Source organism: Andrographis paniculata, unplaced genomic scaffold (genome assembly GCF_009805555.1).
Source record: "Andrographis paniculata isolate CXL003 unplaced genomic scaffold, ASM980555v1 Contig15END, whole genome shotgun sequence".
NCBI classification, from domain to species: domain Eukaryota; kingdom Viridiplantae; phylum Streptophyta; class Magnoliopsida; order Lamiales; family Acanthaceae; genus Andrographis; species Andrographis paniculata.
In genome coordinates this window covers 1,384,689-1,411,208 of record NW_026137435.1, presented here as the reverse complement: position 1 = coordinate 1,411,208, position 26,520 = coordinate 1,384,689, and the positions used below count along the sequence as shown (strand labels likewise).

Sequence of the window (26,520 nt, the reverse complement as noted above, 5' to 3'; positions counted from 1 at the left end):
GTGTCAGAAACAGTTAATTCTGAAGGAATCTTTTATTGGGTAGGTAGCGTTTGGATAGTAACGTGTAACAGTAGCATCGTAGTGAACGAAAGCGATGTACTCATATATAAAGCCAAAACTTCATCCAAACTAGGAATTAACGCCGCCCGCTACTCAAAACCCTCCCCACCCCAACATCGGTAGTATCGGCCGACTGCGCATCTGCGCTTCCCTCTCTCACTCAATCTAGGGTTTCAGGGTTCCTCTTAACTCAATCTAGGGTTTCAGGGTTTCTCTCAATCAATCTAGGTTTTCTCTCCGTCGCGGCGCCTTGGTAAGCGTCCATTTCCATTTCCATTTCCGATTTTCTCTGCCTGATTAGTCTCATTTCCGCTGAATCTGCATTTGACGCATGCCTGCGTTGCGTACCTTCTATTTTTATTGATTGCTTGAAATGGGAGGGAGTCAGAGATGAGAAATGGTAAAGAACCACGGTTTAGATAATAGATTGGCATTGTGTTGATGAATCCAAAATTGTGGTTGTGTTTTCTTTTCTTGTTTGAGTTATATGTAGATGGATGGTTGTTGCTGCGTGCCTGGATTTTGATTCCCTGTATGAAATGGCTTCGCAGATATGGACCCGACGGGTGGGACATGGCAGTACAGGCGACGGCGGACGGGGTTGCCGCAGGATGATAGATTGAGCGCTTTGCCTGACGACGTGCTGCACCGAATTCTGTCCCGACTTGATTTTCTTGATGTGGTGAGGACATGTGTGCTGTCTAGGAGATGGAGGTATCTTTGGGCATCGTCGCCGAACTTGAACTTCGACGTCGATTGGTTTCACCGCCATAATACTGGAAAGTTTCCCGCCTCTCTGGATTTGCATCGAAAGTTTTGGGATTTTATCAAGTGGTGCTTGCTTATGCGCGACGAAGAGTCGCAACTCACAAGATTGTGTGTGAGTATCAACTGTACAATGGCTGCCCAATTAAATATGCTCCTTCAAGTTGCTGGCAAGAGACGGGTAAGAGAACTCCAGATTCTGAATGGAGACTATTCGGTTACTCCTTTGAACTTCCCCCGTCATCTTTGCGAATCACTGACGAAGCTTACCCTGAATTTTCGCGATGATATACCTATCCATGTTTCATCCAAGTTCTGTAACCTCACTAGTCTTCACCTAACAAGAGTTGGCTTGCCATCATGTGCTATTTCAAAGATCTTTTCAAGTGATTGTATTAAACTTGAGGAGATCCACCTGGAAGATTGTCAAATTGGAAATGTACTTCAGATCGACATTATCGCTAGTCATCTAAAGTACATGACTATCGTTAATGTTAGCACTACTGAAGGTGCATTGTGGTATGTAGGTTCATTTGATACTCTGATCAAGATTTCTGCGCCAAATCTGTTGTCCTTTAGCTATGTTGGCCCATTGCTGCGTGGGCTCGTCTTTGAGGACACTACATCTCTGGATAAGGTCACAATCCGCCTTCTACGTGTACCCATACAGAGCCAGTACAAGAACCACTTATATTGTCCTGCAAGATTTATTGGGCTTAATCATGCCAAAACTTTGATATTGTCCTCTTTTGTTGTCAAGGTATCTGAAGCTTGCTTTCTCATTCTTGGTCTTCTTACATGGTACAAAGGATATTTTAGTCGTAATGTGCTGTGTTTTTTTATTGGAAATAGCTAATGGATTGCATTGGTGCATCATTTTCACAGTGTAACATGTTTCCAAAGTATTGTACTTAATAGCCCTTTTTGCATTGGTTGCATATGTTATTCCTAGTACACATTCTATGGAGGCGATCAATTTAGCTTAATGCATATTTTATTGTACAGTAGATATAATATCTTGAAATGTTGTAGGGTATGAAGTCCATATAGAAATATTTATAGCCACAGGATTTTATAGAAATGAAAGCTTTGTATTGGTGGAAACTTGTTTACATGTGCTATGTACAAAGAGATCTATGATTGGCTCAGTGATTTTTTTCTTGAATATGTAAGGCTATATGTGGAAGCTGTTAGAAGAGATACTTCATATTAAATTCAGGAGAAGAATATGCATCCTAGTGCCCCGCATAGTGGGATATAAGCCTAGATGGTAATGATTTAAGACTATGCTTCCATCTTCTCTCAAATTTAATGTAGCAAGTGAAGGGGAATAAATGTTGAAAAGATTGAGTGTTTCTTCATGTATTACCAAGTTGTAAATATTTTGATAGAGTAACTTGTAATGACTGTAAACTTGTTGAACCGGTGCATTGCTGATAGGAAATATATTGTGATTTGGAGAGGGATACATATCCAAACTGACTTAGATATAGTTTCCTTTATATGTATGCCGTGTTCTGATTATTATTCTGCTTATGAAGTTCCTTTTCATGCCTGCAGCACTTCTCTCGAGCATATAATAATGTTTCATGGGACTCTTTTATATTGGACAAAGTGACCAGTCTGGAGGTGGAAATAAAATACAGTGCCTTTCATATTGATGGGCTAGTCAACTTGATGAAGTTCACGCCAAACCTTGAAACACTTTTTATCAGATTTAAAGTGGTAAAACTGTTTAAGCCTATTTCTTCCAGTTGCTCAGATTGATTTTTTTTTTTTTTTTTGAATTTCAGTGACTAACACTATTAGCTTCTTTCTTGAAGGGTAAGCGGGGTGGTTGGTCACGGACTAGGAAAAGGAAAGGTACTTTATTTTTGAAAGGTTCATGATTCAAGCATTTTAGGGGAAAAATGGCCAAGTGGTGTATCTATGTGCACACACACGAAGACAGACACACACATATATATATATATATATGTATCTTATATTGTTACCAGGTGCAAAGAACTATTATTATGGCTATTACTTAATATCTCTGTATTATGGCATGGATTTCCTTCGCACATTAGAAGACCAAAACTAATACATTCCTATTTATTTTGCAATTATATTGTAATTAGCTGGAGAACTATGAATAGGGCTATTAATTCAATATGTCTCTATCATGGCATGCATTTCTATCTCATGTTAAAATAGCAAAACTACGTGATACATTTATTTGAACCAAAAGGTTATCTAATCATTCCATTGTTCTTATTTATAGGATATGTAGAAATTCCTTGGGTATTAAGGGTGGAGGATATACCATGCTTGTCTCATCAGCTTGAAGTCATTCGGATTTCTCACTTAAATGGTGAAGAAAATGCGCTTGAGTTGCTGAAGTTTTTACTTCTGAATGGGAGAGTTCTGAAGAAGATGGAAATTCCGCATGTGACTAACGAAGTTAAGAGGAGATATTTCAGCAAGTCAGCAAAGCTAGATAAAGCATCCTCTGATGTTGTCATTTCTTTCCCCAAGCCTTACATAAGGGCAGTTCCTTGGTTTGATAAATATGACTCTGATGCAGAATAGGTGATTCCGGAGATCAAGGTACTGTTCTCCTTTTTCCCTTCAGTTGTCTGGAATTTAAATCCTTACCCGATTAAAGTGCTAATGTCTGCAGGATGTACATTCTCTTGCCACAAAGTTTGTCAATTTTATCTGCCCCACCCCTTCCCTTTTTTTTTTCCATCCCAATTTACAATAATTTTATCAGATACGTTCAGATACCCCATGACATTCTTGGATTTTCTGGTACAAAATATTATAAATTATAACCAAAATTAGATTTTAGTGTTGCTTCATAAGCAGTTCAATGCTTCAGATAAAATATGATTTCATAGTTAATTTTCTACTGTTGAATGTTAAATTGTGTTTGCTGGATACAATATTGGAACCAGTTTTTTATTTTACTGATATCATGATTTTCTTTTTATCTCGTATATTTGAGTCAACTTGCAATATCTATAGCATGTGAACTCAAATAAACTGCAATTCTAAATTGATTTTTCTACTCTTTACATTTTCTTTGGGTCCATTGCCTACTGAAACTTGTGCTGCTGTACTTAAAAACTGGAGGTTCTTCTGTGGGTTTAATTAATGCTTTTCTACAATGCAAACTCAAACCCCGATCATGTTAATTCATGATCACTTCGAGATATTAGGGGTTGGAGTTCAGGTTGGGTTTAGGCTATCCCAACCTGGCCCAATGTTAAAAACTATTGGTGGTTTAATATAAAAAATATTGGGTCAGGTTGGTGTCAGGTCTTAGGCTGATAACTTGATACCTGATTGGATACTTGAATCAGGAGAAACATTTTTACCTAGCCCATATAATATGATGTAAGCCTTGACCCACTCTCACCATCTTGCGCACTCACCTTCTCACATTTTCAGATTCTCTCTCTCTCTCCCCCTTTGCATATAACTCTCTCTCTTTCCCCAAATCTTGGATATGAACTATTTTGGATACCCTATCTTTCCAACCAGGTTCAGTGAACTGTTTCCCAAATCTTTGGGTATTCAACCTGAAAACCTCCCTTTGTTGCCCACTCCTAAAATTATGCAAGGAATATTATGATTGCCAACAAGACATTTTCAGGTCTCGTCCATTTTGGCACAGTTTCAATACAATAAACCCTTTACCTTTCCTTATCTCACATTTCAGTAGGTGTCAATGTGTGTATTAATATGTTCCTTGCTATGCACTTGTTTCCAATGTTTATTATTGATTATGATAAAATGTTTTCTGGGTCATATGCTTCATTTACATTGATACTAGTGAGTACATTTTGCTGTTTTCAGGAAATGTGTTTCAGAAGACAAATGATCATGGAAGACAACATCTCAGGGAAATGCAAGTTCTAATTCATCTTTGTTCTTTATGTTATTCATGTGTGGATCATTATGACAGTTTTTCATTAAGAAGCTGATGTTGCTATATTTGGTACAACAATTTAAAGGTACTGTGAACTTATTCCTAATTATGCAATCTATGTTTTAGTTTTATTGTGGATTTCTATTTGAAATGTGTTTATATTTGCTTAGAATATCATGTGCTGCATCTAAACCTCTTTTCTCAGCCATTCATATTCGGAATAAGTTATTAAATGTTTGGCCAATTTGATTTACTTAATTAGATATAGGTGACGTCATGTGCAACTGTGTCTTTGTTGTGATATTGTACTTTCATGAGTTTGTATTGTACAATCTTGTTCATAAAATATGGCTTAAAGATATGTTGCTTGCAATTTAAAAATGCCATTTTGGGAAACTAAAATTTTGTGATGCTTAGCTATAACAAAATTTATTATGGAAAAAACCATGTCATTTTATAAAGTATCTACCTAGTCTAGTATCTGAGTAAACTGAATTCCATGGATAGCATTATAAAAATATCAACTATTGTGTGTATATTAGATTTCTCATTAATGAGAATTATGATATTATATTGTACACTTCATTTTATGACTCATACTACCATCTAGTTTTTCCTTTGGAGTTATATTTATGAAAGTATTGCATGATAGCACAAATTATTTTAACGAGGAAATCCCAAGGATAGAGACAATAAAAAGCTGAACTGAATTGAATGTTCGTTGTTTGAGCTCCATGTATGAGTCCAAGTTGGCTTGAGCATGTTTTTGAACTAGCAAACATGCACAAAGTAGTTTGATCTTGGATCATACTTGCAAATGGGGCATGCTACTCACCATAAGTATATATAAATAATATGAAATCAACATATTATTATCCAAATATTATCCTATATGATGCTTGAGTCTTTTGATGCCTATTTTAGAAGTCCTTTTACAAAACATACATTGTATGTTGTAATGTTTTTTTATTAGAGTTTGGCAATTCACTCTAGTTGCTTCCCTACTCTTTTTTAATAAAAACATACTTAAGGTGTGTTCTTTTATATTTTTATTTTTTAACCATTACATTAACTATTCAATCTATTACTTTTCCTCAAAAAATATAACAACCCACACTTATTTTCCATACAGAATATCACTCCCACAACTATTTTTACCTAAAACATCAAAACCAGAATCTCATTGGGATAATGCATGCAACTATGTTAGGCATAATGCATCCCCTTTGGTAGACTATATTCAGATTTGCTTTGTTTATAATTGTGTAATGTTTGAGGTGACAAGGATATAAATGACTAGAAATCTATCTATGTTTACATATATATATATGTCTATATATATATATGCATGGGGACCACTGTTGTCATGGCGTCGCCATGGCGGGCGCCATGGCGTCTTGGCGCTTTCTTGGATGCGCCAGGACTCATCGCCTCGCCTCATTAGACAAAGGGGCGTGGAAATGCATTGGCAACGCTATGGTGACCCTTTAATGACGCCATGGCGACGCCATAGCACTGTTCTGGCTAGCCCAGAACATTGCGAGTCTCCAGGTTAGCCCAGGCCCAAGCAACACCTACCTTAGCCCCTAAACCTTTGAACTTGATCGAACCCCTATGCCTCTGCTCTCTCAGATCTGTTCCTCTCTCTTCCCAAATCTCTTTGGGCTTGCGTCTCACTGCATCATTCTGACACTTGACTTCAAATATTTTTAAACTTCTAATCTAAGTTAGTGCTAGAACCCCACTCCCTCCACTTTACTAGTGCTATTTTGTTTTATTTATTCTATTATAGTATTAGTTTATTATATTATTTTATATTGTATAGTTATTTATTACTAGAAATTCTATAATATAATACTTATAAGATATAATATATATATGTAAATTTTATGCACAATACGTTGTGTTCACCATTTTGTCGCCATGGCGGTCCACAGGCGTTGCCCCGCAAAAAGGTGCTGTGACAACCTTGATGGGGACTATCAATGTCAAAAACCAATTAAATACTAATATTTATTTGGTGATTTTGAATAGTTGCTTAAATGTTTGTGAAAAAGTTCTTTAGATAATCTTTGAAAAATTTAATTGTATTAGAGCCACTTGTATAATAAAGCAAGGTTAATGTTGATGCTATTGACACTACATGGGAATTTACATGTTCCTCCCAAGATCTACCCAAATTACATATTTTTCTTGGGTTTGAGGAGAAAAATACGTAAAATTGAAAACCTCAAACCTTAATCTCATATTTTCACCAATGGGCATGGAAGATATACCAAAACCACCAAACTTCGGAAGCCCATCAATGTTGAGTGGTGTTGTTCTTTTATCCTCTTTAGGCCCCATGACCCATACGTTTCTTTCATTTCAAAACCACCTCCATAAAATTCATCAACACTAAATTGAACTCTTTGAATACCTTATATTACCCCATTTCACATTCAACCCATTGTTATTAGCCGTTCTAAATTCAAAGTCATGGGTCGCTATGTCTTTGAGATGTTACCGTATTCTTCTAAATTAATATGAAAATTGCTCTAAACCGGGGAAATCACAAAGAGCATTGTTTGTGTTGATGAAGTTTACTTTTTGAATAATGGCCAAGATATTTGCATTATTTGATACCATTGAATTTGGTGAAAGTTAAGAAGACAAGTTTTTAATGATCTTTAATTACCTTATCAATACATGCTAGCCCGGGCTTGTTGAACCGCATGTATTTATTTCCTACCAATTTATATTTAGAGCCCGCCATAGTTCTCCTAAAAGTAGTTGCTAGATTGTGAAAAATTTCTTGAAGGTTATTGACCAAAAAAGCGAGGGGATTGTATATGGATTGAAACTTTTCTCTGTTCCAACGCCAAACCATAACTCAAGAATAGAAGATAACCCAATCATCCAAGAATGATCCTGTTGCACACTTTCCGTAACTCCCAAAAAATCACTTGCAAGGCCATTGAATCCTTGGTACATGTTGGAAATTGAAAGGTATCTTTATTGAATACAAACTTCGTGGCCAAACAAAAGGAAAACCTACGAGATCCCTTGGAGACATAAAAAATAAAAATAAACCTGCGACGGACCCAGATTGGTTTTAAATGAACGAGTCTAGATAGGGCCATATTAAGACCTAGACCCAATCATAGGCAAAGTGGACTTGGCTAGTGCAAGTTTGGGCTGGCCCGGCCCTTTGGACAACTTGAATCGAGACACCATAACATCTTTAACAGAGACATCATTCATAGTTTTCAAACCAATGCATTGACTATGCAAGGATTTTTCTTCCGTATATACGGCCTAAGGGCCCACGATGTAAGTCTATTTGATTTCCGAACTTGACGATAGATTGTCAGGTAAATGTGCTATTTGACTTTGGTTTCTAAAGTAACTTTTCGGAGTTTGACTCAATTAGTAAAGCATTGGATAATAGCTCTTCAAAATCCATACATGATACCTTTTCCTCAAATCAAAGAGTTCGCGATGAAGCTTAATAACTTTAGTCCAAAGACTTATTACAATGCCTGAATTTTTGGATTATATCCATTTTTAAGTCGTCAACCATATGATAACGGCCAAAAAGCCATGTTTAGAGGGAAAGAGATGTTAATAGGTCGTCCCAAATATTTATTATGCTACCATTTCCAATCTACTGTTTGCTACTTGAGTGCAAGACCATATTTTGTGGATGGAAGCCCAAACACAAGAAAGTCCAATATGCTAAGCCCTAGCGCATCATTTTCACCGAGATGTCAAGCTCTTTTGCAAGCAAAGCTTTGTTAATATACCATAGGGACACTATGCCAAGCCCTCCATTTTTTTTTTCATCGAGCAGAGGATCTCCCAATTTGTAAGATGCATTTTCCGACCAATTTTTGAGTCTTCTCGTATAAGCCTCTGATCTTGATTTCTAAGTGATTCAGGATAAGGCTTGAGGATCTGTCCGGGTTTATGAATAGGTTTGTGTTAGAGACTTCTCCTAGCATTGGTTAAATTCATCCAAGATCACAAGCTTTGATCATATCAAGCACCTCCCATTAGTTTGTGATGGAATGGGCACTTCAAGCCCCCCATTTGCATATGATTACTTGTATACCCACGTCATTTTAAATGTCTCGTGAGGCCCTATAATGTAAAGGCTCATGATAGTACTATGTTTTGTTAAAGTCCAGCCAAGTTACACAAATTGTATATATTTTTAGTAAAAACAATATAATGTAAAGTTCTTTGCAAGTTACTTGTATTCAACCTTTATATCTAATTTATAGAAGAAATAACAAGAACAATTCCACGTTCATTTATTATAAAGTTTGAAAGTAAGTAAATGTAAACATTTTATTAAGCTTTTCATAAAATAATAAAAAGTATGCATTTTGATGGTAAATATAAAAAGAAAGGACGCTGTATAAAAAGGAAAAATGAAAAAGAGAGATTTATAGAGTTGGACTATTGGGTGAGACAGCAAACCTTTGAAAATAAGGGAACTTGTAAACCATAAGTGGAAGGAAGAAGGGGAAGTAAATCAAGTGTTTTAAATGTACCTTTAGTTGGCAAAAATTTATCGAAACACAATGAATATTTTTAAATTTTAAATTACTAAATTTAAAAATGAAATCATTAATGAGGAACTTTTTAGTAGCACGTGTACTTTTATTATCCAAAATTTCCTATTATTGTTCTCAACATTGCCTATTTTGGAAAAACGATTATTGCTAGTTATCATTGTTATGTTTGTCCTGTTGCTTGTGATGCATGTCATTTCTGTTTTTTTGTTGGGTCATGTATCTTTAGTTCGCAAAAATCTATTGGAACACAATGAATATTTTTAAATTCTAAATTACTAAATATTAAAATGAAAATCATTAATGAGGAACTTCTTTTTAGTAACACGTGTTCTTTTATTATCCAAAATTTCGTACTATTGTTCTCAACATTCCCTCTTTTGGAAAAACAAATTATTGCTATTCATCATTGTTACGTTTGTTTGTTGCTTGTGATGCATAATCATTTCTGTTTTCTTTGTTGGGTGATGTCCAGGTAACCCTAGTCCTGTATGAAAGGTCCAAAATTAATTCATTGAGGTGTTGTCAAATGCAACCTAATGGGGACAATCCTAAGGAACGTTTTGGAGAAGCAAGGACTTGAACCAATGACCTTTTGTTTTGGTTAATGGAGCTCTTTCTAATCAAGATCGCTTCCAATGGTAAGTTTTAGTTTGTTTTAAACATAAAGTATTTTTGTATATCTAATGAATTTCTTTATATAGGTTTCTGTTTATGCTTCTGTTTTGTTACTTTATTATTCAAGGTCTCTTATTTTTAAAAAATTCTTTGTAATTTCTTCTTTCAATATTTCTAACTATTTACTTGGTATCTGAATATTAAAAAAACTATCATATGTGCTGTTTTGGAGAGTAAAATGGATTATTGTTGGTGATGATTGCATAGTCCAAGGATCATGGAGAATAGATATAAATGAGAGAGGTCAGTCGGGCAGCGTGAGAAACCATAGCTTATGAGTTTAACCAAATCCAAGTAGAAATCTCCTCACTGTCATGTGTGGTGCTTATTTCAGCCCTATTATATTATAAATCTTTCCCCATTGTCTTATAGGGATATTGAGCGCATCTGATTGATTACTTAGTTACCACGTCATTTTGTCGGATTTAAAACTATAACAAGTTGGTTTAGAGTTTGCTTACAGTGTTTATATATCAATCTGGATGGTTATTAAAGCCATCTGCTGTCTAGCGGCATGTGAAATGGAGTCTTTGCATATACATACTATCACATTGGAAATTGCAGGGTCTAAACATATTATGCAGTGCAAGCAGTCCAGCCAGCATTTTAAGTTCATTCTGTATCCATCCTATCAGCACTCTTGGCTTTGAGAGATATGTATATAAAAAAATGCCGGTTTTACGTATGGATTTTGGCTGCAAGTTAAAATTTAGACCACAAGGTATGTTTGTTATTTGATTGCTTCAGTTATCTGAACATTAATGAAGTTATCTAAATTCTAGGATATCAATGTTTGAGTTGTGTTTCGTTGTAAAATATAGACTCTACTTTGTTTTAGGCACATGATGTGGCTCTATTAGTTCAATTGCCCCTAGAATTGTTTTGGATGCCTCAAGGTTTTATCATTAAAAAGGTGCTTCTTGATAATTTTGTTTTCCGACATAATTGTTGATGAACTCTTGTGTTTAAACCCCACCTTCACTCATTATTATAAAAAGAAATTTGTATGGAAGCGTTCATGGAAAAATCACTTATTATTACTAAACTCGAGTTATTGAAGTTATGTGAGATTTGTACATAGTTATATGGCATCTTTTGCTCTATTATATTTGAAGGATGTTTTATGGCTCTTGGGTCTATAGATTATTCCGTGGGTAATAGAAGGTGTTTCTAGAGTAGAACACGGTAGATGAATCCTGTAACCTGTAGTTAACATGTTTTGAAGAATGGGCAAGGTGACTTGCATTGGTCTCTTGTTGCATATTCGTTTGCCTTATCAGTGAGTTTGGGCAATCTTGCCTTGGGGATCCTAACTATCAATTTTCAGATCCATGCACCCATTTTTTTGTAGAAACTTGCTTATCACTAGCATATATGTATTGCATTTCTTCTCTAAATACATTTGCGTTGACGGTCAATTATACATGTGGTTCAGGGTGTTTCATGCCTTTTTTACACAGAAAACACTAGTATGTTGATTTAGTGTCATATGTATTAACGAGATTTTGATGCATGTGTTTCATGTCTATTTTGACACAACCATACAATGTTAATATTCTAAACAGGCATCCCACAGTCAAGGCTAATATTCTATTAAAAATATTAATAATCATATGTGTGTTTATTATGTGTTCGTGTACCCGACTTTTTTGAGTATCCAATCCATCAGAATTGTGAAGCCGGGTACGTGACATATCCTACATTGCAGCAGGAATATTTAGTAGCAAAAAATGCTACTGAAAGTTTGTTATTGTTTGTTCTCTTGAGTCTGTTTAGTGATTATAGGATTGTGTTTTGTGAGTTGGGGAATTGTAAAAGTATTATAAGAAATTATGTTTTGTGTGTTTTTGTTAGCTTGTGTTTTTTTGTTGACTTTTATTTTCATGTAATATCTATTGTATATTATATTTTATATTTTTGGATAAAATTTTTGGGACTTACGTAGATTAAATACATTAAATTAACATACTCGTTTTTGTTTTTGCACAAATTTTACTGCTCATTTTTTAAAGAACATCATATCCAACACTTATTTTCAATATGAAACATCACGATATCCATTATTCTATCTCAATATTCACAAAACACAGCATACACCCTTAATATCTGATTCAAAGTACCTGATTATATAGGGTGTGTTTGCTTGGTGTTTGATTTTGATTTAAATAATGATTGAATGTGATGTTTTATGAAAGAAAATAATATAATTTTACATGAGGGTTGCATAGTAGTGTAAGAAAAAAATTCCGAAGTGGGCGCAGATAATTACCAATATTTTTTTGAATACAAATATTATTCATTTAATTTTATATTAATTTAAAATAAAAATTATATTAAATATTATAATTAATTTAAATTAAATTAAATAAGAAAATAATAAGAGTTGCAGGAAATAGGGTTGCCACCGTGCTGACATCTTTCAAAAGTTTAAGAAATATATATATATATATATATATACATTTTTCAAAAGTTGCCTTTCCAAAATTATGGTAACTCGGCATTTTAGATGCCATTTTACCATGCTTTTGTATTTTTTTGTTTTCAATTTTTTGTAAAATTTATGTGAACCCATGCAACAATGGGCAAACATAGTTGAAGGACGATGTATTTAATACAAAATCCTTATTGTAGCATCAAATAAATTTTTATACCACATTGCAACTTCATTAGTGTCAACATTGCATGATTGTTGAGTGCTTTAGATGACTAGCGATAACGATGATCTCTTCAACATTTCAAAATTGACAATCATCCAAGTGGACCTTCTCAAACCCCAGACATCGGTATTGTTGACGGATTGGGTATCCCGGTTTATTTCTGAATCAAGCCGTTGCTCCATTGCAATGCGTTTGGTAAGTGTACTTATTTATTTTAATCCTTCAATCATATGTAAATGGTTGTTGTATCGCAAGATTTTGATCAACTTTTTTGAAATGGCTTCCCAGATATGGCTATGATACGGAGGACATGACCGTCTAGGCAATGAGGGACTGGTTTCTACCAAGTAATAGATTGAGTACATTGCTTCGTAACATGTTGCGCAGAATCTATCTTGACTTGATTTTCCTGATGTGGTGATGACTTCTGTGTTGTCGAAGGATGGAAGTATCTTGCGGCGTCTAGTTGTACTTGAACTTTGATGTGGATTCGTTCACAAGAATAATTGTGAAAGGTTGCCCGGGGATCTTGAATGTGCATGACAAGTTTTGGGATTTTATCAAGTGGTGTTTGCTTATACACGACAAAGAGTCCCCACTCATAAGGTTGTGTGTGAGCATCAAATGTACAATGGCTACTCAATTCAGTCACTTCAAGGCAGCGCTAAGGGAAAAAGAAAAAAGAAAAAGAAGGTAGCGCTAACAGAGCTACGGGAACACTACATCGTGATGATATCCCTATTCATGTTGCAACTGCATTCCGTAAACATGAGGAGGTCTACTTGGGGATTATCAAATTGAAAATGTTGAATAGATCAACGTTATCTCTGGTCATCTTAAGCAATTAAGAATTGTGGGTGTTCGTACTACTGAAGGTGCATTGTGATATAGTGATATATTTGATGCTTTAACTATGTTTCCCTGCATGAGTTCATTTTTGTGTACAGAGTATCTTTAAACAGACCACAATCTGCCTTCCGCATTTATCTTTGCAGCGTCATTACTAGCACCACTTACTTTGCCCTGCAAGGTTTGATGGGCTTAATCATGCCGGGACTTTGATTTTTGTCCTTTGTTGTTATCAAGGTATCTGAAAATTTCTTTCTCATTATTGCTTCTTCATACATATATTAACGGTAGTGTCCACTGTTTATTTTTTATTTCTTGGAAATTGATAATGAATTGAAATTGCGCAATTATTTCAGTGTAACATGCTTCTATTTTTGAACCCTTTTACATTACGCAGATGATATTTCTAGTACACATTCTATGAAGGCAATTAATTTAGCATAGTGCATATTTTATTGTTTTATAATTAAAATATCTTGGAGAACTGTAGGTATCATGTTCAGATGGGTATTTTTTAAAGCCACAGCAATAGAAGAAATAAACAAAAGCTTCGTATTGGTGGAAACTTGTTTACATGTGCTATGTACAAAGAGATCTAAGATAGGCTTAGAATTCGAAAGTACATGATGCATTTCTTTGAACCAAAATTGTATTAATTAGTACATTGTTCCTATTTATTGCAAATAAAGAAATCCCTTGGGATATAGGGTGCCTGTTTTATCAGGTTAAAGCCATTTGGTTTTTGCACTTAAATGGTGCAGGAAATATACTTCCGCTGCTGAAGTTTTCACTATGAGTGGGAGAGTTCTGAAGAAGTTGGAAATTCCACATGTGACTGACAGACGTTAAGACGAAATAAATCAACTAGTGAGCAAAGGTACGTAAAGCATCCTATTGACATAATCTCTTTCCCTAATCCTTGCATAAGGCCAGTGTCTTGATTTGATAAACTTGAATCGGATGCAGAATAGGTGACTGCAGAGCTCAAGGGGAATTTCTGCATTAACTACAAAGTATGTCAATACCAATTTTAATTTTATCACTCTATTTTTACAATCATTTTATGAGATATATTCAGACACCCTATCACATCCTTTAGATTTTCTCTAAATACATTTGCTTTGACAGTTAATTATACATGTGGTTCAGTGTGTTTCATGACTTTTTTAATACAGACAACGCTAGTATGTTGATTTAGTGTCATATGTATTAACGAGATTTTGATGCATGTGTTTCATGTCTATTTGGACATAATCATACAAAGTTAATATCCTTAACAGGAATCCCAGCCAAGGTTAATATTCTATTAGAAATATTCAATGTTCATTGGTGTTTATTATGTTTTGGGTAGTCGACTTTTTTTAGTATCTAATCCATCAGAATAGTGAAGTCGGGTACATGACATATCATACATTGCAACAGGAATTTTTAATAGCAAAAAGTACTGCTGAAAGTTTTGTGTTTTGTGAGAATGAGGGATTTGAATTATAAGAAATTATGTTTTGTGTGTTCTTGTTAGCTTTTGTGTTTTTTTCTTTTTCTTTTATTTTTATGTATATATATTGTATATTATATCTTATTGGTTTGGATAAAAATTTTGGGAATTATGTAGATTGAAAACACTGAATGAACATACTCTTTTTTGTGTTTACACAAATTTTACTTTTTATTTATTAAAAAGATCATACCCAACATTTATTTTCAATATAAAACATCACATCTCTCTATTGTTCTATCTCAATATTCACAAAACACAAAATACACCCTTAATATCTGATTCAAGCTACCTGATTATACAGGGTGTGTTTGCTTGGTGTTTGATTTTGCATTTTGATTTAAATAATGATTGGATGTGATGTTTTCTGACATAAAATAATATATTTTACATATGAGGTTTGCCTAGTAATGTAAGACAAACAAATCCAAAGTGGGCTGAACTTTATACAATTACCAATATTTTGTTTGAATATAAATATTATTTATTTAAATCTATATATTTATTTAAATAAATTTATATTAAATATTATAATTATTTTAAATTGAATTAGATCAAAAAATAATAAGAGTTGCCGGAAATAGGTTTCTCACCGTGCTGACTTCTTGTGAAAGTTAAAGAAATATATGTATATATATATCTGTAATAGTAAAAACATGAAGTTTCTCAGCATTTTAAATGCCATTTTATCATACTTTTGCATTTAAGCCAACTTAGTAACTTACCATACTTTTATATATATTTTGTTTTCAATCTTTTCTAAAATTTATGTTAACCCATGCAATAATGGGGCAGCATAGTTGAAGGACGATGTATTTAATACAAAATCCTTATTGTAGCATCAAATAAATTCTTATACCACATTGCATCTTCATTAGTGTCAACATTGCATGATTGTTAAGTGCTTTAGATGACTAGCGATAACGGTGATCTGTTTGACATTTCGAAATTGGCAATCCTCCAAGTTGACCTCAAACCCCAGACATCTGTATGGTTGACGGATTGGGAAATCCCAGTTTATTCCTGAATCAAGCCGTTGCTCAAAATTTTTGGTAAGTTTGTTTATTTATTTTATTTCATTCAGTAATATGTAGATGGTTATTGCATGGAAAGATATTGATTCAGTTTTTTGAAATGGATTCCCAGATATGGGTATGGTACAGAGGACATGATCGTCTAGGCAGTGAGGGGTGGGGTTTGGACCAAGTAATAGATTGAGAGCATTGCTTCATGACGTGTTGCACCGAATCTATCTTGGCTTGATTTTCCTGATGTGATGATGACCTGTGTGCTTCCGAAAAGATGGAAGTATCTTGGGGCTTTGTAGTTTTACTTGAAGTTTGATGGGGGTAAGTTCACAAGAATAAGTGGGAAAGGTTGGCCGGGGGTCTTGGATGTGCATTGCAAGTTTTGGGATTTTATCAAGTTGTGTTTGCTTATACACGACGACGAGTCCCCACTCATAAGGTTGTGTGCGAACATAAAATTTAGAATGGTTACTCCATCAAGTCACTTCAAGGTAGCGCTAAGAAAAAAAAAAAAAGAAAAAGGTAGCGCTAAGAGAGCTAACAGACTGTACATTGTCAATGGGGGCTATTCAGTTACTTCTCTATGTTTTCCCAGTCATCTTTGAGAATCATGGGCAGCTTACCTTGAATTTTTGTGATGATATCCCTATCCATGTTGCAACTGCATTCCGCAACCTTAGTAGTCTTCTCCTATGGAGAGTTGGTTTGCTTCCATGATACATTTAGAAGATATTCTTGGGTGATTATAATAAACATGAGGAGGTCTACTTGTGGATGATCAAATTGAAAATGTTGGACAGATCAACGTTATCTCTGGTCATCTTAAGCAATTAAGAATTGTGGATGTTCGTACTTCTGAAGGTGCATTGTGATGTATTGATATATTTGCTGCTTTAACTATGTTTCCCTGCATGAGTTCATTTTTGTACAGAGTATCTATAAACAGGCCACAATCTGCCTTCTGCATTTACCCATGCAGAGCCATTACAAGGACCACTTACGTTGCCCTGCAAGGTTTGATGGACTTAATCATACCGGGACTTTGATTTTGTCCTTTGTTGTTATCAAGGTATCTGAAAATATCTTTCTGATTATTGCATCTTCATACATGTATTAGTGGTAGTGTCCACTGTTTATTTCTCATTTCTGGAAATTGATAATGAATTGAAATTGTGCAATATTTTCAGCGTAACATGCTTCTGTATTCGTACCCTTTTACATTGGTAGGCAGATGATATTTCTAGTACGCGTATTCTATGAAGGCGATTATTTTGCTTAGTGCATATTTTATTGTATTGTAATTAAAATATCTTGGAAAACTGCAGGTATCATGTCCACATGGAAAGTTTTTTATAGCCACAGCATTAGTAGAAACAAACAAAAGCTTTGTATTGGTGAAAACTTGTTTACATGTGCTATGTACAAAGAGATCTGAGATAGGCTTAGAATTCAAAACTACATGATGCATTTCTTTGAACCAAAATGGTATTTAATTATTTCATTGTTCCTATTTATTGCAAATAAAGAAATCCCTTGGCATATAGAGTTCCTGTTATATCAGGTCAAAGTAATTCAGGTTTCCCACTTAAATGGTGCAGGAAATATACTTCAGCTACTGAAGTCTTTACTTATGAGTGGGAGAGTTCTGAAGAAGTTGGAAATTCAACATGTTACTGCAGACGTTAAGTGGAAATATTTCAACTTGTCAGCAAAGCTACATAAAGCATTCTATTGACGTAATTTCTTTCCCTAATCCTTACATAAGGCCACTGGCTTTGTTTGATAACTTTGAATCAGATGCAGAATAGGTGACTGCAGAGCTCATGGGTAATTTCTGCATTAACTACAAAGTATGTTAATACCAATTTTAATTTTATCCCTCTATTTTTACAATCATTTCATGTGATACATTCAGGAACTCTATCACATTCTTTAGATTTTCTCAAAATACATTTGCTTTGACAGTTGATTCTATATGTGGTTCAGTGTGTTTCATGCCTTCTTTATACAGACAACACTAGTATGTTTATTTAGTTTCAAATGTATTAACGAGATTTTGATGCATGTGTTTCATGTTTAATTTTGACACAATTATACAAAGTAAATATCCTAAACAGGCATCCCACAGTCAAGGTTAATATTCTATTAAAAATATTTAATGTTCATGCGTGTTTATTATGTGTTTGGGTATTCGACTTTTTTAAGTATCCAATCCATCAGAATAGTGAAGTCGGGTACATGACATATCATGCATTGCAACAGGAATTTTTAATAGTAAAAAGTACTGCTGAAAGTTTGTTATTGTTTGTTCTCTTGAGTCTGTTTAGTGTTTATACGTTTGTGTTATATGAGAATGTGGAATTTTGAATTATAAGAAATTATGTTTTGTGTGTCTTTGTTAGCTTTTGTGTTTTTTTTTTTACTTTTATTTTCATGTATATATATGTATGTTATATCTTATGGGTTTGGATAAAATTTTTGGGAATTATGTAGATTAAAAACACTAAATGAACATACTCTTTTTTGTGTTTGCACACAAATTTTACTGTTCATTTATTAAAAAGATCATACCCAACACTTATTTTCAATATAAAACATCACATCTATCCATTATTCTGTCTCAATATTCACAAAACACAGAATACACCCTTAATATCTGATTCAAACCACCTGATTATACAAGGTGTGTTTGCTTGGTGTTTGATATTGGATTTTGCTTTAAAAAAATGATTGGATGTGATGTTTTGTGGGAAAAAATAATATATTTTTAGATATGAGGTTTGCTTAGTAATATAAGAAAAAAATTCGAAAGTGGGCTGAACTGTATACAATTACCAATATTTTGTTTATAGATATTATTCATTTAATTTTATATTTTTAAAAATAAAATATATATTACATTTAATTAAACCAGAAAATAATAAAAGTTTCCGGAAATATGGTGTCCACGGTGCTGACGTCTAGCAAAAGTTAATGAAATATATATATATATAATTGTAAAAACATGAAGTTGCCTTTCCAAAATTATGGTAACTTAGCAGTTTAAATGCCATTTTACCGTACTTTTGCATTTAAGCCAACTTCCCATTGTATATTTTTTGTTTTCAATTTTTTGTAAAATTTATGTTAACCCATGCAATAATGGGGCAGCATAGTTGAAGGACGATGTATATAATACAAAATCCTTATGGTAGCATCAAATAAATTCTTATACCACATTGCATCTTCATTAGTGTCAACATTGCATGATTGTTAAGTGCTTTAGATGACTAGCGATAACGATGATCTGTTCAACATTTCGAAATTGACACTCTTCCAAGTTGAACTTCTCAAACCCCGGACATCTGTATTGTTGACGGATTGGGTATCCCGGTTTATCTCTGAATCATGCTGCTGCTCAACCTTTTTGGTGAGTTTATTTATTTATTTTATTTCATTCAAAAATATGTAGATGGTTGTTGCATGGCAAGATTTTGATTCACTTTTTTGAAATGGCTTCCCAGATATGGCTATGATACAGAGGACATGATCGTCTAGGTAGTGAGGGGTGGGGTTTCTACCAAGTAATAGATTGAGAGTATTGCTTCATGATGTGTTGTGCCGAATCTATCTTGGCTTGATTTTCCTGATGTGATGATGACCTGTGTGCTGCCAAAAAGATGGAAGTATCTTGGGGCTTTGTAGTTTTACTTGAACTTTGATGGGGTTCGTTCACAAGAATAAGTGAGAAAGGCTGTCCGGGGTTCTTGGATGTGCATTGCAAGTTTTGGGATTTTATCAAGTGGTGTTTGCTCATACACGACGAAGAGTCCCCATGCATAAGATTGTGTGTGAGCATGAAATGAACAGTGGCTACCCCATTGTCACTTCAAGGTAGCGCTAAAGAAAAAATTTAAAAATTAAAAAAGAAACAAAATAGGTAGCGCTAAGGAAAAAATTAAAAAATAAAAAAAGAAACAAAATAGGTAGAGCTAAGAGAGCTAAGGGACAGTACATTGTCAACGGGGGCTATTCAGTTAATTCTCAATGTTTTCACCGGCATCTTTGAGAATCATGGGCAGCTTACCCGGAATTTTCGTGATGATATCCCTATCCATTGCAACTGCATTCCGTGACCTTCGTAGTCTTCACCTATGGAGAGTTGGTTGGCTTCCATGGTCTATTTAGAATATATTCTCAAGTGATTATAATGAACATGAGGTCAACTTGTGGATTATTAAATTGAAAATGTTGAACAGATCAACGTTATCTCTAGTCATCTTAAGCAATTAAGAATTGTGGGTGTTCGTACTACTGAAGGTGCATTGTGATATATTGATATATTTGATGCTTTAACTATGTTTCCCTGCATGAGTTCATTTTTTTGTATAGAGTATCTGTAAACAGGCCACAATCTGCCTTCCGCATTTACCTGTGCAGAGTAATTACAAGCACCACTTACTTTGCCCTCCAAGGTTTGATGGGCTTAATCATGCTCGGACTTTGTTTTTTGTCCTTTTTTGTTATCAAGGTAACTGGAAATAATCTTTCTGATTATTGCATCTTCATACATATATTAACTGTAGTGTCCACTGTTTATTTTTTATTTCTTGGAAATTGATAATGAATTGAATTGTGCTATATTTTCAGTGTAACATGCTTCTATTTTTGTACTCTTTTACATTGTTAGGCAGACGATATTTCTAGTACTCATTCTATGAAGGCCATTATTTAGCTTAGTGCATATTTGATTGTTTTGTAATTAAAATATCTTGGAACACTGCAGGTATCATGTCCACATGGGAATTTTTTTATAGCCACTGCATTTGTAGAAGCAAACAAATGCTTTGTATCGGTGGAAACTTTTTATTAGGATATAGGGTGCCTGTTTCTATTAGGTCCAAGTCATTCGGTTTTCCCATGTAATTGGTGCAGGAAATATACTTCAGCTGCTGAAGTATTTACTTATGAGTGGGAGAGTTCTGAGGAAGTTGGAAATTCCACATGTGACTGAAGAAGTTACAAGAGGAAATAGTTCAACTAGTCAGCAAAGCCATGTAAAGCATCCACTTGACATCGAAATCTCTGTCCCTAATCCTTACATAAGGCCAGTTCTTGGTTTGATAAATTTGAATCATATGCAGAACAGGTGACTGCAGAGCTCAAGGGTAATTTCTGCATTAACCACAAAGTATGTCAAATTTTCAATACCAATTTTAATTTTATCCCTCTATTTTTATGATCATTTCATGAAATTCATTCAGACACCCTATCACATTCTTTTGATTTTCTCTAAATACATTTGCTTTGTCAGTTAATTATACATGTGGTTCAGTGTGTTTCATGCCCTTTTAATGGAGACAACTATAGTATGTTGATTTTGTGTCATATGTATTAAATGCATGTGTTTCATGTCTATTTTGACAGAGTCATACAAAGAGTCAAGGCTAATATTCTATTAAAAATATTTAATGTTCATATGTGTGTTTATTATGTGTTTGGGTACCTGACGTTTTTTAGTATCCAATCCATCAGAATTGTGAAGTTACGCGACTTTTCATACATTGCAGTAGAATTGTGAGTTGGGAATTGTAAAAGTATTATAAGAAATTATGTTTTGTGTGTTTTTGTTAGCTTTTTTGTTTTTTTGTTGACTTCTATTTTTATGTTATATATATTGTATATTATATTTTATATTTTTGGATAAAAGTTTTGGGAATTATATAGATTAAAAACACTAAATGAACATACTCGTTTTTGTGTTTACAAGCAAATTTTACTGTTCATTTTTTCATAAAATCATGCCCAACACTTTTTTTAAATATAAAACATCACATCTATCCATTATTCTATCTTATATTCACAAAACACAGAATACACCTTTAATATCTTATTCAAACTACCTGATTATATAGGGTGTGTTTGCTTGGTGTTCTATTTTGGATTTTGATTTAAATAATCATTGGATGTGATTTTTTGTAAGAAAAAATAATATATTTTTACATATGAGGTTTGCTTTGTAATGTAAGAAAAAAATTCCAAAGTGGGCGGAACTGTAGGTAATTTACCAATATTTTTTTTAATATAAATATTATTCATTTAATTTATATTAATTTTAAAATCAAAATTATATTAAATATTATAATTTTTAAAAAAAATTAAATTAAATAAAAAAATAATAAAAGTTGCACGAAACAGGTTTCCCATCGTGGTGACATCTTGCAGAAGTTAAAGAAATATATATACATATAATAGTAAAACATGAAGTTGTCTTTCAAAAATTATGGTAACTTGCATTTTAAATGCCATTTTACCATAATTTTGCATTTAAGCCAACTTCCTATACTTTTGTATATTTTTTGTTTTCAATCCTTTGTAAAATTAATGTGAACCCATGCAATAATGGGCCAGCATAGGTGAAGGACGACGTATTTAATACAAAATCCTTATGGTAAGCATCAAATAAATTCTTATACCACATTGCATCATTAGTGTCAACATTGCTTGATTGTTAAGTGCTTTAGATGACTAGGGATAACAATGATCTGTTCAATATTTCGAATTGACAATCATCCAAGTGGACCTTCTCAAACCCCATATATCTGCATTGTTGACGGATTGGGTATCCCGGTTTATCTCTGAATCAAGCTGTTGCTCCGTTGCAACACTTTTGGTAAGTGTACTTATTTATTTTATTTCTTTCAATTATATGTAGATGGTTGTTGGATGGCAAGATTTTGATTCACTTTTTTGAAATGGTTTCCCAGACATGACTATGACACGGAGGACATGACCGTCTAGGCAGTGGGGGATGGGGGTTCTACCAAGTAATAGATTGAGTACGTTGCTTCATGACATGTTGCGCCGGCTCTATCTTGGGCTCTTTGTAGTTGTACTTGAACTTTGATGTGGATTCATTCACAAGAATAATTGTGAAAGGTTGTCCGGGGGTCTTGGATGTGCATGGCAAGTTTTGGGATTTTATCAAGTGGTGTTTGCTTATACACAACGAAGAGTCCCCACGCATAAGGTTGTGTGTGAGCATCAAATGCACAATGGCTACTCAATTCAGTCACTTCAAGGTAGCACTAAGAAAAAAAAAAAATAGAGAAAAAAAAGGTAGCCCTAAGAGAGCTAAGAGAACTTCTGTATGTTTTCCCCGGCATATTTGAGAATCATGGGCAGGTTACCCTGAATTTTCATGATGATATCCCTATCCATTGCAACTGCATTCTGTAACCTTAGTAGTCTTCACCTATGGAGAGTTGGTTGGCTTCCATGTTCTATTGAGGTCAACTTGTGGATTATCAAATTGAAAATGTTGAGCAGATCAATGTTATCTCTAGTTATTTTAAGCAATTAAGAATTTTGGGTGTTCGTACTGCTGAAGGTGCATTGTGATATATATTGATATATTTGATGCTTTAACTATGTTTTACTATATGAGTTCATTTTTGTGTACAGGGTATCTTTGAACAGGCCACAATCTGCCTTCTGCATTTACCCGTGCAGAGTCATTACAAGGACCAGTTACTTTGCCCTGCAAGGTTTGATTTTTGTCCTTTGTTGTTATCAAGGTATCTGAAAATTTCTTTCTCATTATTGCATCTTCATACATTTATTAACTGTACTGCACACTGTTTATTTTTTATTTCTTGGAAATTAATAATGAATTGAAATTGTGCAATATTTTCAGTGTAACATGCTTCTATTTTTGTACCCTTTTACATTGTTAGGCAGACGATATTTCTAGTATACATATTCTATGAAGGCGATTATTTAGCTTAGTGCATATTTTATTGTATTGTAATTAAAATATCTTGGAAAACTGCAGGTATCATGTACACATGGAAATTTTTTATTGCCACATCATTAGTAGAAACAAACAAAAGCTTTGTATTGGTGGAAACTTGTTTACATGTACTTAGAGTGGGGGAGTTCTGAAGAAGTTGGAAATTCTACATGTTACTGCAGACATTAAGAGGAAATATTTCCATTAGCTAAAAAAGCTACGGAAAGCATCCTATTGACGTAATATCTTTCCCTAATCCTTACCTAAGGCCAGTGTCTTGGTTTGATAAATTTGAATCAGATGCAGAGTAGGTGATTGCAGAGCACAAGGTATTGTCTGCGTTAACCACAAAGTATGTCAATACCAATTTTAATTTTATCCCTCTATTTTTACAATCGTTTCATGAGATACATTCAGACACCTCATCGCATAAAATACGGTTTCATAATTAATTACTGTTGAATGTTGAATTTGTTTGTTCTTATGATTAATGTGCTCACAGGATAAATATTGGAGCCACTTTCATTTTTCTTATACTAGTTATATCATGATTTTCTGTTCATCATTTATATATTTACTCACTTTTTTTGCAGCTGTTTGATTCAGAATTCAATACTTCTAGGATGTGTAACTCAGAGAAATTGCAATGCTAAATTAACTTTCTTCCATTTAAATTTCAATTCTTTGGGTTTTATTTCCTGCTGAAACTTGCTTCCATAATACTTAATGTTTGGTGGCCCTGTGGTTTTATTTGATACTTTTTTGCAATGTTTTTTCACTTTTTTTGCAATGCAAATTCAAAGCTAGATCATGTTAATTCACGATCACTTCAAGATATTTGGGTTTGAGTCAGGACGTCGGGTTGGATTTCCCGACCTGACTCAATGTTAGGAACTGATTGGTAGTTTTTTTGTTAACGAATTTGAGTCAAGCTGGTGTCGGATCTTAGGTTGAGAACATGATACCCGATTGGATACTTGATCGGAAGAAATATCTTCACCTAGCTCTCACACACACACACACACACACATATATATATATATGCCGAGGAATTGTAGCTCAAGCGGTTTAGTACTCTCATTTGCATATGGAGGTGATGGGGGTTCAATCCCTGTAAATTGCGCGAGTGTGTGGGTAAAAGTACTATATATATATATATGATATAAGCCTTTCCCCCACTCTCACCATCTTGCAAACTCACTCACCCTCTCTAATCTTCAGTTTCTTCCTTCTCTCTCCCTCCAACTTCGCAGCTCTCTCTTGATTTAGGTGAAAAACAAATGCTGGATTGAGGTATGGAAAAAGGGCTGCAAGGTGAAAATTAAATTGAAAGAGAACTTGGGGTTGGTGGTTGTATTTTGGCGTGTTTTATAAAATTAAAATTTTCAAATGTAATGATATAAGTAAACATTTAATGTGATGTTTTTAAATAGAAAAAGAATTTTGTATTTAATATATGAAATGAAGAATTGATATTTTGGTAGGAAAATAAAATAAGTCATTGTAGATAGATAGTGAAGACGAGAAAATAATAACAAAACCGAGTGTTGTTCGAATATAAGTTTCCTCTGAACCTTCTAGTTGGATTTCATTAACTATGTGGTTTGCATTCTTTAAATGCACAAACAAAGTGCGACAAACCTTCCTATCTATGCAGTATTTGAACAATGTAATATCTAATTCGGTTTGGGAGCTGTCCATTGTGAAGTATTTTCTCTTCCACTTCATGTAATAGTTTACATTGTGCGGCTTCATTGTTTAAATAGAACCCGTATGTTGTTTTGAATGCCATAAGCTAACTGATAAGTCTGTCCTCGAGGGGACATGGCTTTCTTTGTCACAGGCTCACTTCTTGTAATCTCCACCTGGTTTTACAAGAGCTCTGTTGACGGTAAGTGAAATGTGAGCAGCCTCTAATGAAAAAATTTGCATCTTTGGTGATACATTCTTGAGTCAATTCGACTAATATACCTCGTCTAATTGCAGATAGGTTAGCTGGTGATTTCTTTCGAAGATATGGTTGTGTGATGGATGGGAATAAGCGTTTGGAGGCGTAGATCATAAGCGAATGCATTACAGGATTTCTGCCATCAAGATAAGCTTGACGGTGATGTGATTTTTCCAATTTGTGTGCAACAATTTTTTTTTTAGAAAAAATTATGGAGATTGAGGACCATTTGTTGAGTGTCCATGGACGAGTCGAAGTCTTTTCCAATGGCTACATACACTTTCTTATCAAATTCATTGCAGCTGCTTCGGTTCGGTTTCTGCTCGGATTCTCCATTGGATTGTTGTTGCAGAAGTAGCACCATAGACATATACAATGAGCAGGATTGAATGGATGAATGAATCTTGATTTGATTTGGCAGACATGAACTGCAATTACAAAACAAAACACGGCCGTTTGGCAATTAAATACGGCCGTGTTTGTTTCGGATTACATATATAATATATATGTATGCCTTTATTTTTGTTGAATATGGCTGTGCTGGTCTAGATCCCAATTTAGATGTCACATCAGTCTAGGTCAATAGTTTTGTTATGATGAGACAAAAATAGATTGAAATTATTTGTATTAAAACTATAACAGTTTTTTTTTTTTTTTTTTAATAATGGGATCGATTTTTGTGGATTTGAGTTTTTAGTTCAAATAATAGTTTTGATGTTATTATTTTTTATTTTTTTTTATTTTTTTGAGAAAATTCATTTGGTTGTAGTTTCAAATTAATTTGAAATGAAAAT

At 34.0% G+C, this 26,520-nt stretch overlaps 1 protein-coding gene across 50 annotated transcripts; it reads left to right on the top strand.

Moving 5' to 3' along the window:
• Positions 1–144: 144 nt before the first annotated feature.
• On the top strand, positions 145–26,256 carry LOC127260904 (putative F-box/FBD/LRR-repeat protein At5g22670). 50 transcript variants are annotated; one of them, XM_051289205.1, is made up of 19 exons: positions 324–460; positions 612–1,585; positions 2,386–2,550; positions 2,649–2,688; positions 3,089–3,414; positions 4,669–4,826; positions 9,776–9,941; positions 10,543–12,830; positions 12,924–13,721; positions 14,246–14,361; positions 14,456–14,497; positions 15,945–16,031; positions 16,126–16,868; positions 16,987–17,076; positions 17,606–17,857; positions 20,773–22,659; positions 22,754–23,533; positions 23,821–25,669; positions 25,765–26,256. In XM_051289205.1, exons 1-5 carry the CDS (start codon positions 451–453, stop codon positions 3,394–3,396), a joined length of 1,497 nt encoding a protein of 498 aa, XP_051145162.1. In that variant the 5' UTR covers positions 324–450; the 3' UTR covers positions 3,397–3,414; positions 4,669–4,826; positions 9,776–9,941; positions 10,543–12,830; positions 12,924–13,721; positions 14,246–14,361; positions 14,456–14,497; positions 15,945–16,031; positions 16,126–16,868; positions 16,987–17,076; positions 17,606–17,857; positions 20,773–22,659; positions 22,754–23,533; positions 23,821–25,669; positions 25,765–26,256. The 50 variants fall into 50 exon arrangements, with proteins under 50 accessions (XP_051145302.1, XP_051145162.1, XP_051145255.1 ...); XM_051289298.1 differs by lacking the exons at positions 15,945–16,031; positions 16,126–16,868 and having other exon boundaries at positions 14,451–14,497; positions 20,773–21,043; positions 21,136–21,177; positions 22,398–22,437; positions 23,451–23,533; XM_051289138.1 differs by lacking the exons at positions 15,945–16,031; positions 16,126–16,868 and having other exon boundaries at positions 14,451–14,497; positions 20,773–21,043; positions 21,136–21,177; positions 22,398–22,659.
• The last annotated feature ends 264 nt before the right edge of the window (positions 26,257–26,520 follow it).